This window comes from Micropterus salmoides, unplaced genomic scaffold (assembly GCF_014851395.1).
Source record: "Micropterus salmoides isolate LMB-PRFRI ecotype aquatic unplaced genomic scaffold, ASM1485139v1 Ms_hic_scaffold_11, whole genome shotgun sequence".
Classification (NCBI taxonomy): Eukaryota; Metazoa; Chordata; class Actinopteri; order Centrarchiformes; family Centrarchidae; genus Micropterus; species Micropterus salmoides.
The window spans coordinates 193,963-207,626 of record NW_024040152.1 but is presented as its reverse complement, the minus strand read 5'-3'; the positions used below and the strand labels follow the sequence as shown (position 1 = coordinate 207,626).

General features: G+C 42.2%; 1 protein-coding gene across 1 annotated transcript in view; it reads right to left on the bottom strand.

The window, feature by feature from the left end:
- The window catches only part of tgfb2 (transforming growth factor, beta 2), a 143,464-nt gene that overhangs the window by 41,682 nt on the left and 88,118 nt on the right, over nucleotides 1-13,664 (bottom strand). Inside the window, exons 3-4 of the mRNA XM_038710299.1 lie at nucleotides 1,288-1,420; nucleotides 1,074-1,184 (exon numbers count right to left, since the gene is read on the bottom strand). Coding sequence (XP_038566227.1) covers nucleotides 1,074-1,184; nucleotides 1,288-1,420 — 244 coding nt within the window. The remainder of the gene's footprint in view (nucleotides 1-1,073; nucleotides 1,185-1,287; nucleotides 1,421-13,664) is intronic.

Genomic DNA, 13,664 nt, shown 5'->3' with positions numbered 1-13,664 from the left:
TCACAGGAAGTATAAAACCTGTTACATGCGTCTATTAAAAGTAAAGTAACACAACGCACCGGCAGAGCTCGAGAATATGCAACTCGGCCGGCTCACACCCGGACGCGCTACAAGAGCGAGGGCCCGCCCAACGCTGCTTGCAGCTTTAATTGTTATTATAACTACACTACCGGAAATATACAATCAGAAGAAGAACGCTGTGATGACGAAGCGCGCACTGTAGCGCTGTTTGGCCATTGTCAGCTATTGTAGAAACATGACGACAAAATTCAGCGACCTCCATTGAAGGGGGTGCCCGCAGTTATGTAGATAAAAATGTCTCATTCTAAGGTAATAAAAACATAATGGTTCATTATGGAAGGTCTTTACGCACCACTGAAAACATAGTTATGGATATTATATTGCATTTTTGTCAATAGAGCCTCAGAAATATTACACACTGAACCTTTAAATTGAAGCTGATACAGGAAGTGTAAAATTTGTATGCCAGCATGAGTACAAGAGATGAGATGTACAAGAACTTACCAAGGCAAGTGGGACAATATCTAAAACGATAAGGTATCTGCAAATATCCAGCATGAAACCTATTGGGCAGGGAAATTGATGCAGTCCTGTCTCTAATATATACTTTCAAATAGATGCCTGATACCCTGTAGGCAGAGGTGGAAAAGTACTCAGATACTTCACCCAAGAAAGGTACCAAGGTACCATAGCTTAGAATCCGCAATCTGAATCTAGTAACTGGTTTCTATCAGATAAGTACTGTGAGATAAAAGATGCAGTAGAGCAGAGCAGAAAGTAGTATATAAGAGAAATCCTCAAGCAAAGCTCAAGTACCTCAAACGCACCCAGGTACATAACCTGAGCAAATGTACTTTGTCACTTCCACCATTGATTGTAATTAAGGTAAACAGGACCTGGCTGCTATTTAAAGAATTTACAGTTATTGTCCTCATCCCTTGTAGTTCAACTGTGTATATTAAAGACTGTATTTATTTATTATTTATTTATAAAATGACACTAGAATTATTCTTGAACATCTCTACAGACTATTTAATGATAATTCAAATGACCTGCAAACCGTGCCTCCAGCTCCTCACTCTTGTTGGGAATAATGTAGTTATTTGATGGTACAAATGTGCAGCATGGGCAGTGCAGACTAATCTTGAATCCACTGTTTCTGTCTGGGGAAAAACAAAAGTCAAGATGACAAGGTAATGTAACTATGTAACACAGACAGTAAATGATTAGGAACGTGCTACAGCCATGTGAGGAATATGCACTCACCTCTGTGGTTCAGCCATTCACTCACTGCCTCTGTCACGTCAAACGACAGCCACTCTCCCTCCGTTTGTGTTCTTACCACCTTGCTGTCAATATACCGCTGTGTTGGAGACATCAGGTCTTTGTGTCCTAAAACCTTTGGACAAAACAGAGGCATAAAAGGCCAAAGTTGTGAAACAGAAATAATTTTTCAGAGCTATGTAATAAAAATTCTGTGCCGTACAAATAACTGTAAAAAATGAAAAAATGATTTTGGACTGTTGTAGTACTGTCAGTGGATAGGAGAAATACCCAAAGTTCTATGCAGCACAGTCATGTCCAGCAGGTCATCTGACTCTGTAGAATTGCATGGACTGAAACTAGGTATGATCTGAGACCCCCACCATGAAAATCTGTATCTTGATGGACTGACTTAACAAAATCAGAACTTTACAGCCTGCTGTGTGTAGTAGTGCAGTGTGAACCTAAACAGAATTAATTTTACTTCTGGTTTGGACTAAAGAAGAGCTGCATGTATGATGGGGTAGGGTAGGTTTGGATTCAGGCAGCAGTAGTTTAGGTGTCCGAATTCAGTTGGGCTTCTGAATGAAACCTGGATACTATTTCAACCATATTCTAGCAAACAGAACATATTACACAATACATTAAAATACAAGACACACAAGCAGCCAGAGTAGCTTTAGAGGACAGTTGGTTGAGGCATTGGTTGAGGTCTGGTAGCCTGCTTTTGTCTGATTCATTGACCAGGTCTGCGAGGAGCAGTGAAAGTGTAACCAGATTCTGGATAGACCATTGCTTTTTCTGCTGTCCTTCAGAACCATGTGTTTATGTTGGCTCATCCCTGACTGATGTGTAAAACACTATTCCTCCTGCTTTCACTGTGATCTCCTGTTAAGGCTGGTTTGGGAATCCTGACATTGGAGACACTGAAGCTCAGACACAAACAGTATATAAATAATCAGAGGTAGAAGTTGGTGATAAAATACTTTTTATGATGCGGTGGGCTGAGGGCTAACAAAAAGATTTTATCACTCTTTTGATGACTGTACTGTTTGACCCCTTTTAGTGACTGTCACTTTGTAACCCTGATTGTCCATTACAGACCTATAGATAGCTGAAATGAAACCTGAGTTTATGCATATTCATATGCATAAAATGGTATATACTGTATATATTATCTAACCCCTTGGTTTGAGTTGTGAATAGCAGCATACAAGTATTGTACAACATATTCACTTCAAAGTGCACTGTGAACTGTGTAGGGAAGAAGGGAACAACGGTTCATCAGTTTGCAGGAAGTTGACAAAATAGATTACTCATAAGCCTTTGAACCTCATAGGAGCTAACAAAAGAGCAGACCACAGAGTTTGTATATCTGCAATTATTGTCGTTGTAACTAATGTTATCATTATTTATATGATCATTTCAGAGGTTAGGTTGCCTAAAAACAACAATGCTCATATGAATCTTTTTAAGAATGACGCTGTATATCTAATATCTGCATAAATTAATCCAATCACATTCATTCACAAGTTACATACATTTTAATTGAATATAAATAGAAGAAGTTATGGAAATATAAGTTGTTATTGTATCAGTTTGTATTAACATATATTCAATATTTAATTTCAGTAAATGTCCCGAGTAGCAGCCGGTTTCCCAAGTGTTTACGTTAACAGGGTAACACTGCGGAACTGACATGTGCTTTGATGATGTTGCTGGGTGTTCCAAATGGAAGAATTTTGTTGAGGGAAGTTCCCTTAACCGACATTCCAGGGAGCAGGGAGTACTGTTTATTTACACTGTGGATCGGAATGCAGCCCGTGTTTTCTGTGGAGGCATCGACCTGCTGCAGAAGAAAGAAAAGTCTAATTTAATTAATGTACAGAGACAGTTAGTAGCCTGGCTAGTTTATAATAAGTTTGTCACACTGCTACTGGTACACAGTTTTGTGTATTGTACTGTGTGTGAGAGTTATTAGTCGCTAACAGCAAGCTAACGTGGTACGAACACTGGAGCCCTGACAGCGCCGTGTGTGACCGGCTGTTAACTTCGAGGGAGACCGTCCTGCCGTGTGTGACCGGCTGTCAACTTTGAGGAAGACCGTCCTGTGCCTATTTTCATCTTCATCTTTCTGAGAGGACTGCAAAACGTGAGAACAGCGGGAGTCATCTGGACGATGCTGTGAAACTGGGCGAGTCACCAGGAAGTTTGCCCAGAGGAAAAACCGCTGTGTCGCCTTTTTCCTCACGTGAGGCCTGAGGCCTTTATCTTTCGTCATCCTGACTCTGCTGCTGGGCCCTGGCTGGGCAAATTGTTGTGCTGGATCAGTTAAGACTAGGCTGGAAAGGCTCTGGATTCCTAAAACATTGTCTGAGCGCGTTGTTGACTCCATTGTAGGCTCATTTGTTCTGAGCTTGGTTGTGTCAGCTTAAATAATGCATTCTTAATCTAGGTTTGTGACAGTGTTACTGCGTCGCTTCACAGGATCCCCCTCAACCAACCTGGGACGCAAGACCCAAGACAGCTTGGCGAAGCCTCGCGAACATTTCCCCGTGGGTCCTGCGCACAGTAGTAGATGGCTACAGGCTGCAGTTCCGGGTTCGCCCCCCCCCAGATTCTGCGGGATGGTCGGGACTGCAGTACACACAGAACAGAGCCAGGTGTTGGGACAGGAAGGGCCATAGAACTCATTTCCAATCAAACCAATCTCTGAGGAGATTCAGGTTCAGGATGCTTACCATCCCCGCCATCATTAGTCACATCCAATCCAAGGATTGGTTTGTCACGATAGATCTGCAAGACGCTTATTTCCACATCTCCATCCGTCCCTCTCACAGGAAGTTCCTGAGGTTCGCCTTCGGGAGCACAGCTTACCAGTATCGGGTTCTTCCGTTAGGCCTAGCACTATCTCCCCACACTTTCACCAAATGCATGGATGCAGCTCTGGCTCCCTTGAGGCTCCAGGGCATCCGCATACTTAACTACATCGACGATTGGCTCGTCCTGGCCCAGTCTCGAGAGTTAGCGGTTCGGCATCGAGATGTCGTCCTCGCCCACCTTCAGCATTTGGGGCTGCGGCTCAACGCGAAGAAGAGCATGCTGACACCCACCCAACGGACTACGTTCCTAGGGGTGGTGTGGGACTCAAAGACGATGCGGGCCCACCTGTCTCCCGCACGCATCGAGTCCATTTTGTCCACAGTGCAGTTAGGCCGCACCATCACTGTAAAACACTTTCAGAGGGTGTTGGGTCTCCTGGCAGCAGTGTCCAGTATAATACCTTCCGGACTACTGCACATGAGAGCCCTGCAGTGGTGGCTAAAATCCAAGGGATTCTCCCCGAGGGGAAATTGTCGGCCCGTCCACGAGAAGGATGTACGACCTAAAGTGGAATGTGTTCACCACCTGGTGCAGAGAACGGGCGGTGGACCCAGTTACCTGCTCGGGTACCCGAGACGTTTTCCCAGTTTTATGTGAGCTTTAGATGAATGTTTTGGTGTTGGTCGGGGGTTTGGGGGTCCTCCCACAAGAAAATGTTATGTTTTCCAATGAAAAATATGTAATTTCACATCCTATTGGGCCATTATTTTCACAATATCTCTGAGCAAATAGTTGGAAAAGCTAGAGCAGATAATAAAAAAACAACAGCCAAAGATCAGTCTACTGGAGGAACTACAACCTTTAGATCTGGAGAAAGTAATTTGGTTAGTTCTGTTGCCCCACAGTGATTTTACAGTGATGGCACAGCATCCCCTATTGTCAACTGTATGTTTGTCTACGTGTAACACCTCATCACCAACCCCTAAGCCTTCACAGCAGGAAAACTGTTGTGTTCATGTTTGCTTTTGTGTCTTCATTTTACAGCTTCTGACATTTATCTGTAGACATTAACAGGCAACATGAGAAACCTCCTCCCTTCTGAGGTGTGTTTTATTTGCACATTAAAATCCAAAAAGAAACATCTCCTCATTAGCTTAAAAGGACTAGTTTGCATCGCTAATTAGCTTTACTAACCTCATCTCCTCCGGTCACCTCCGTCTTTCTTTTCCAAAACCACTTTTTCAGACTGCAAACTGAAAAATAATTTAATCAGTCTGTACAGGACAGAACTCAGTAAGTTTAGTCTAAGTTTGTACCTGATGTTCTCAACATTGGACAAGTAGGCAGTAATAAAATACAGCTTCCAGTTACTTTCTATAAATTGAGCTAATGTTAAGTTACATAGCAGCTCTGTAGCTGCTGTAGAAGCTTTCCTGCTCAACTGCGCAGTCTGAAGGGGAGGTGTTAGCTAACTTAGCGCTAACCAGCTTCACTTTTCCAGCAGGTGGGAAATGAGGAGAGGAAGCGAGTGCTGCCGTGCTCGCACAGTGCGCGAGTGAAAACATTTGTAGCGCATAGTTTAATGATCGTGCGAAATTGCTCCTGAATGCATATAGGGGAAACACTGTAGTTGTTTGTAACAAGAATAACACCAAACTTAGTATGTTAACAAATAATTATGCTCCATGATGTCTGTAATCTTGAGTTGGCTTGTTCCCAGTAAATGTTTTGTTCCTCCCCATCAATGCACTCCTACAAATAAAAGCTGTATTTGTCTTTTTAAGGAAAATGTTAACTATCCTATTTAAAGAACAATTAATTGCCCAACACATACAAATAACACATAAAACAGTTAGAATGTTAACTGAACTGGTTTTAGTCTATGGAACATTTTAACTAAGAAACCAAAGTAATTCAGTCTGTCATTCCTTAACTCATATTTTTATGTAGTATTCAACTAGTCTATATACTACATAATAGAATTCCTGAATTTCAGTTATGGCTTTTGGTTTAGTGTGACACCCCAGGATTTTCAGTGGCCCCAACTGGCCACCACTGGGAAAATTTTCTGGGGGCGCCACTGCTATTGGCTACTGTAAACGCCAATCAATATCTGCAACAAGCCCCTACCTGTCTTTGTGTTTTCATGCAGAAGTAAATAGCACATTAATGGGAAAATCAAATCAAAAAATGTATATTCAAATCTTTAAAATATTAAAAGAACAAAATGAATCAGTTCTTTGTTATTTGCATTAATCATTAGTCAACACTGTATATGATTAATAAAGTAGTTATTTTTCTCTTTTAAACCAACAAACCAATAAAATAGTCTTAAAAACCATAATGAAAATGAATCGTGATCGAGATAAATTGTGATATGATATTTTTGTCATATCGCCCACCCCTACTTACTCAATATATCTTCCAGTTTCCTCCATTTGTCTAGACAAGGATGATTTTGAACTTGGAATGGAATGAAGTCATGTTTTTCATTTAAGTATTTTGTTCTCAGGCCTGTTATAATTGTCTTCTTGATTATATAAATAACAAACTGAGAACAACAAAGAGCAAAAAACAGGACCTTTATGACAAAAAATAGGCAGTGCATATGATACAAATGCTGGGAACAGTATCTGCGAACAGAAAAGCATCCCTGTGAGGGAGCTTTCTGCTCAACACTCACTCGCTTGTCAAAGCTATCTTTTGAGACTTGATGAGTGTCATGGGGATGGTTTCAACACCCACACAAGTAGTGTTTTACACATAAGAGGAATTTGCTTTGGTGATGAGGTGTTACATGTAGACAAACATACAGTTGACATAAATAAATGTAGAAATATATAAATATGGAATAGACTGCAGAATGCAGGTAGCATGGTGGTGCAGTGGTTAGCACTGTCACCTCACAGCAGAAAGGTTGTGGGTTCAAACTCACGGCCGCGGCCTTTCTGTGTGGAGTTTGCGTGTTCTGTGTGGGTTCTCTCCCTTCCTCCCACTGTCCAAAGACATGTGGACTAGATTAATTGGTGATCCTAAATTTTCCTTAGGTTTGAGCGTGAGTGGTTGTTTGTCTATGGGTGGCCCTGCAATGGACTGGCGACCTGTCCAGAGTGTACCCCGCCTTTTGCCCAATGCCAGCTGGGATTGGCTCCAGCCCCCTGCGACCCTGTACGCAGGATAAGCGGTTGACGAAAGAACGTTGCAGATATGTAAATCTTTGTTTGTGTTGTACAGACGTATTGCAACAGAAGAGAGTATTGTTTACATAAATATATAAATTGACAATATAAAAATATACAACAACAAAGATTAACAATTAATAGCAAATATGTGCAATGTGCCAGGTTTGTGCGTGATATGAAATGAAATAGTATTTACATGTGCAGAGACGTTTGTATTATTTTAAAACGGGGGAGTGTCAGTGGGGGACCCGGGTCTTGTTAATGAGGCTAGCTGCAGACGGGTAGAAGCTGTTTTTGTGGTGAGAGGTTTTGGTCCTGATGGACCGCAGCCACAGGGGAAAGTCTGAAACAGTTTGTGACCGGGATGAGATTGGTAAGCTGCAATCTTTCCTGCACGTCTCAGAGTCCTGGAGGCATATGAAGGCGGTGTAGAAGTGCACCATCATTGTCTTTGGCAGGCTGAACTTCTTCAGTTGCCGCAGGAAGTATATCCTCTGCTGGGCCTTCTTGATGATGGAGGTGATGTTCAGCTCCCACTTGAGGTCCTGGGAGATGATGGTGCCCAGGAAGCGGAATTAGTCCACAATGGTGACTGGGGAGTCACACAGGATGATGGGGAGGGTGGGGCTGGGCTCTTCCTAAAATCCACGACCATCTCCACTGTCTTCAGAGCATCTTCAATCCCACTGTGACACATCCACCAATGTGTCCCTGAGCTAGTTGCTCCAGAGGCGTGCGACCTCTGACATATGTAGCAATTGTAAAGTCGCTCTGGATAAAATGTAAATGCTCCATATTTGTATAGCGCCTTTCTAGTCCTTTGTCGACCACTCAAAGCGCTTTTACACTACATCTGCATTCACACACATTCATTCACTAAGTGCTCAAACAGAAACACACATTCACACACTGGTGGAACAGCCATCAGGGGCAATTCGGGGTTCAGTATCTTACCAACGGACACTTCGACACGTAGCCAGGAGGAGCCGGGGATTGAACCGCCGACCTTCCAATTAACGGGCAACCCGCTCTCCTGAGTCACATACGCGACCGTGGAGGGCGGGCAGAAAACTCCTCAGAGCTCTGAAAACCGCCAACATTTCCTTTTTCAATTAAATTGTAATGACTTACTTTTTACTTATTACTCCTTTAAAAAGTAATATTACTTTACTTATTACTGGGTATTAAAAGTAAGCGCATTTAGGCAGAGGATATAGGCTATTTTTAAAAACAATAAAAAACAAAGCAGGTCCCTCCCAAAAGCAAAACTAATCGCGTATTCATAACAGCAGCAGTGAGTATGATTTTTACGAAGCATGTAATGTTTTTTAAAGCCACTGTCTGAAATAAAAAAACTCGACTCGACCACAGAACTAACATTGTTTTTCACATGCATTTACAAGAGACGAATTCAGTGCTTTTCCAAAACACAAAACCTTGACTAATGCCACTCTCTCCTGCGTGTGAGTGGTGCATCACTGGCAGTAGCTGCCGGAGTTTCATGTTGCTGAGCTGCTAATGCAGGTGCTTCCATTGTTTGCAGTTGAAAGCTTTTTGCTGGTTGCACAAAGTTTAAAACGGAAGACAATGTTCTTTGCATCTCTGAATGTGACACAGCTAAGTTAGGCCTAATGTGCAGTACTGTGGAAAGAATCTCTCCATCGTTCTCCATTCTTCCTTTAGCCTTTTGGCTAGCAGCTGACTTGAACAACATTAGGTCCAGTGTAGCTGACCTGCAGCGCGGTCACGCATGTTATATTAATATGAAACACAAACAAATAGATCCAACTCTGAAACTGCAGTTTATTATTGAGCCAACAACAGTTTACAAACAATGCATAATCTACGCTGAATGCAGCGGTTGACTAGTCTTATGACCGGCTAACAAAGCACTTTTGCCCGCTGGCTGCGCGCATCCAGTATTGTTTGTATACAAGAAACTCGTCTATAGAAAAGTGATTCCTTTAACCAAAGCATATGATATGTCACTTTGTAGTTCATTTTAATTGATCAAATGTTATCATTTACACTTTTACTTCACCCAGAATTGTATGAGAAATGGTGCTTTTAGGCATTGGCATCTGCATTGGTGTAGCAAGGAATGAAAATCATCTGCAGTTTACTTTCAGTCTCAGAAGTCATTTCAATGTATGATGCATCTACAGCATATGTACACAACTAAGTCCAAACTCTAAACCAGAGGAAGAATTGTTTTGAAATATTTCTCCATGAGGTGTTGAGTTTTTCTATCTATAGACACGAATAAGTGTGTGTGTGTGTGTGTGTGTGTGTGTGTGTGTGTGAGATGAATGTGTACAAGGTGGATGTTATCAGATCTCCCTCTTTGTACCAACCCGTGCCTTCCTCCCTGTTTGGAGCTGTGTTTAGCCCAGCTGCCAACTCCGTGTCTGGATGTAAACATAGTATAGGAACTGGCTGGTGCAGACAGGCTGACAGACAGGCAGTCAGGGGGGATTTCAGGGCCAAATCACTAACCTCAATAGTTAACTGTTTGAAACAGCCTCAAGACCCTTGTAAACAGTACCAGGCTTAAGTTTAGAATTTGCGCCACAGTTGTTATTCTTGGACAGTTTTGGACTGCAACATCAGGGGTAAGAGTTTATCGTATTGTTTTTCTATTTGTGTGTCCATCCCTGGTGCTTATAATCATATTTTTAATGCACAGACCTTCCTAAGATGCCAGTGAAACACTATGACCAGGGCTTTTCCTACCTACTGAAAAGGTTTGACTGTCTGTAGTTAACATTTTCTTCTGTCCGTCATTGCTTAAGCTATGTTTCAAACTAAGTACTTGTCTGATGTGTGATGAGCCATTGTCCGAAACCCTCACCACCACCACTTTTTTTGTTGTCCGTAATTGTGACAGATAGGGTGGTAAAGATTCTGCCACAATGAGGCGGTTGTGGCTCAGGAGATAGAGCGGGTTGCCTGTTTATGTGTGTTTGGAAGGTTGGTGGGTCAATCCCCAGCTCCTCCAACTGCATGTTGAAGTGTCCTTGGGCAAGATACCAACTTGCCTGAGGTGGCTCTTCCACCAGTGTATGAATTGTTTCCGTTTGAGAACTTAGGCTTAGTGTGTAAATGTAATGTAATAAAAGTGCCTTGAGTGGTTGAAAACATTAGAAAGGCGCCATACAGAGCATTTACAATCTTTTACCCATCATTTTATTTTTTAAATGACAGTGAGACAAATAGCTTGTTTAATAACATCTCATTTTGAAAAACGACTTGATCATACAGAACCAACAGAACATGTGATTTTGTAAGAACATGGAGAGAAAAGATACAAGAGGCACTTTTCATGTCACCACAAGAACCAGATAAATGATTTGTGCCTCCTACAGAGTCATGCATGTGTGATCAAAAACAAGACTACTAGACAATACCTAATTAATATGCTGACAGTGTTTTCTGGTTTCTGTTTTTTTTTTACCCTTGCCTGCCTCCACTATCTGTTGATGAAGATTGTTCTCCCCTATTGTTTCTTTAACTTGTTCCGCCTGGTGTTCTGTATCTTGGTCCAAATCGTTGTTTCTTTCTTTGTCTGTGCTCAGCTTATATGAATCAATCTGAACCCTATGGACCCAGCACATACACCTACTAAGATGTGACTTAATTTGAGATCTGGTGGAACTTGTGTCTTTTGCAAATAAGAGTGTGTACTACTACTGCTACAGTAGGTCACCCCCTAAAGTTCAGCCCTGCCCCGACTTCTCCACTTCGGCTTTTGTCCTGCCTCCAGGTCGTCTACCTGAGAAATCCTGCTCTGCTTCTGTCCTACCCACTTCCCCTAAGAGCACCAGCTCCCTTCTCCTTTTCCTGAAACAACTGCCGCTGACACCCTTCACCCACTTGGTTAGACTTGGACTATTCTTCTCAACGGACACTTGCCCTTGATCATTATTTGGAAGAAAGTTGATAAAATCATTACTTTATGATTAGACAGATATTTGGCATATGTTTTTATTAAGCAAACAGATGAAATTATTTCAACCGTGATTCTGACAAAGTAACGGTGGACTTGTGTGCTAGTTTCAGTCCCTCCCAAATCGATCATCTTGTTGATAGTGCTGCAGGCTCACTGCGAATGACACTCAACTCTGTTGGCCCTCTAAAAAAGAAGATAATAAAACAAAGACGGTTAGCTCCGTGGTATAACACAGAAACATTGCGGAAACTTCAAAGGAAATGGTGTTACACCAATCTGAAAGGAAGGTAGGCAGGTTTATTGCCACAATATAAAAAGTTATAGAGTTTTGTAACTCCCTTCTGCTACATAGCAGACAACATTACATTAATAAAGAATCAATGACATATTCTGGAGCTTTGCTGGTGCGGCTGTGAGTTTGCTACGTGCTTTCAGCCGCTGCATGAAGGTGTTCCTGTGACCCCTTTGTGGCGCTACTTAGTACTTGGCGCTATGAATATAAATCAATATTGGCATGTAGATGTGTTCAGGGCGGGACAGTTATCAAGCACGTAAGGTTTGTGCAGATATGAGCATGTACAGTGAAGTTACAACAACTTCCTGTGTCATGGTGAAGCATCAAAATTTGACGCCACGCCGAGGACACAACGTATCTGAAAACTCACAAGATTCACAACATAGCATCATCAATGTCTTAAGGCTCTTCTGAGACTGTTTTGAAGCAGGTGAGGCCAATATGTTGGCAGTAGTAAATAACAGCGTACAACTTGACACTTCCTGTTGCCACCAGGTGACGCTATGACATTGTGTGTTTATTGGCATATGGATGTGTTCAGGGTGGGACTGTCATTCTACATGTACAGTTTGGTGCAGATCTGAGCATGCACACTGAAGTTATAACAACTTTCTGTTTCACGGTGAATCATCGATTTTTGACGCCACGCCACAGACACGCCGATTGATGAAAACTCACATATAGCACAACTTTTCATCGTCAATGCCTTTAGAAGGCACAGTAGAAAATTTAAGTCGATCCAACGGTTCGTGCTTGGTGCTCGGGCCCTAATAATAATAATAATCCCTTCAGTTCATTAGGGCCCAAAAAATCCCTTCAGTTTCAATAGGGACCTCGCACGGTTCGTGCGCGGGCCCTAAAAATGGTAACAGAAAAAAACTATCATCACTGAAGCAGTGCTGAGGATGAATTGGAGTTTAAGAGTCTATAGCTCTTCCCAGAAGGCAGCAGGGTGAACAGGCTGTGGCTGGGTGGGTACTGTCCTTTAGTATCCTTTGGGCTCTGCATAGTTCTCACCGATATCACTGATGCTCGGGAGATGGGTACCAATGATCTTCTGAGCAGCTTGAATCACCCGCTGCAGAGCCCTCCGGTCCTGGGCCATCCACATCCCACACCAGTTTTCGATGTTTCCATTCAGGATGCTTTCTATTGCTCCTCTGTAAAAGCTGAGAAGAACTTGATGTGGGAATTTGGCCTTCTTAAGCTTCCTCAAGAAATACAGTCGTTTCTGAGCTTTCTTCACCAGCATGGAGATGTGAGATGACCATGTCAGGTTCTCTGTGATGCTGATTCCCAGGAACTTAAAACTGTTCACCTGCTCCATCTCAGCTCCACTGATGGAGACAGGAGTGTGTGTCTTTATCTCCTTCCTCCTAAAATCAGTGATCAGCTCCTTAGTGTAGTGTACTACCAGTGTGTTTTTAATTATTTTGATGCCAAAAGATTCCAAAATCATTGTCTCCTCCCTGAACAGACAGCCTGACCTTAAGTGAAAGGTTTGCTTTCCCCTATGTGCTGTTTTGGACAGTTAGATCGTAAAACTTACCACCTCTGGTGAAGCAGAGATAAGACTCAATGCCCTGACTGTTAAAATGACAATATCAACACTAACCACAGACAAACTTCTCCTGAATCAGCCAATCAAACCACTTTTGGAAGGAAGGCAGGAAACCCTAAACTGCCCCCATACCAGGGTAGCCATGGCAACCATGCCCACCTTTCTAACTATTCCAAACATCGGACCTACTTCTTCAATCTTGACTCTCTACCCCACCAAAGAGCTTAATTAATTTAGACTCTTAACATGCCCTCTCACCTTTACATCTAGGTGTGAGAAACTCCAGACGCCAGAGAAGGAAGCTGCCCCAAATTCCTTTGTGTGGACAAATTAATATTGTCTCCTTATAATTTGCCTATTACCTTGTTTAATTAAATAATCTTTGTTAAGTTACTTAGTAGTTCTCGCCACTTCAATTTGAGTAGTTCTATTATCATGTTCTTGTTAAGACTGGTGAAAAGAAGAATCCATAAAGAAAGTTAATTTGCAGTGTTAAGTGTTTAATCTTCCTCAATACTCACTGATATTCCATTAATTTATGTTGTACTAATGCCATGCTTCAACATCGTT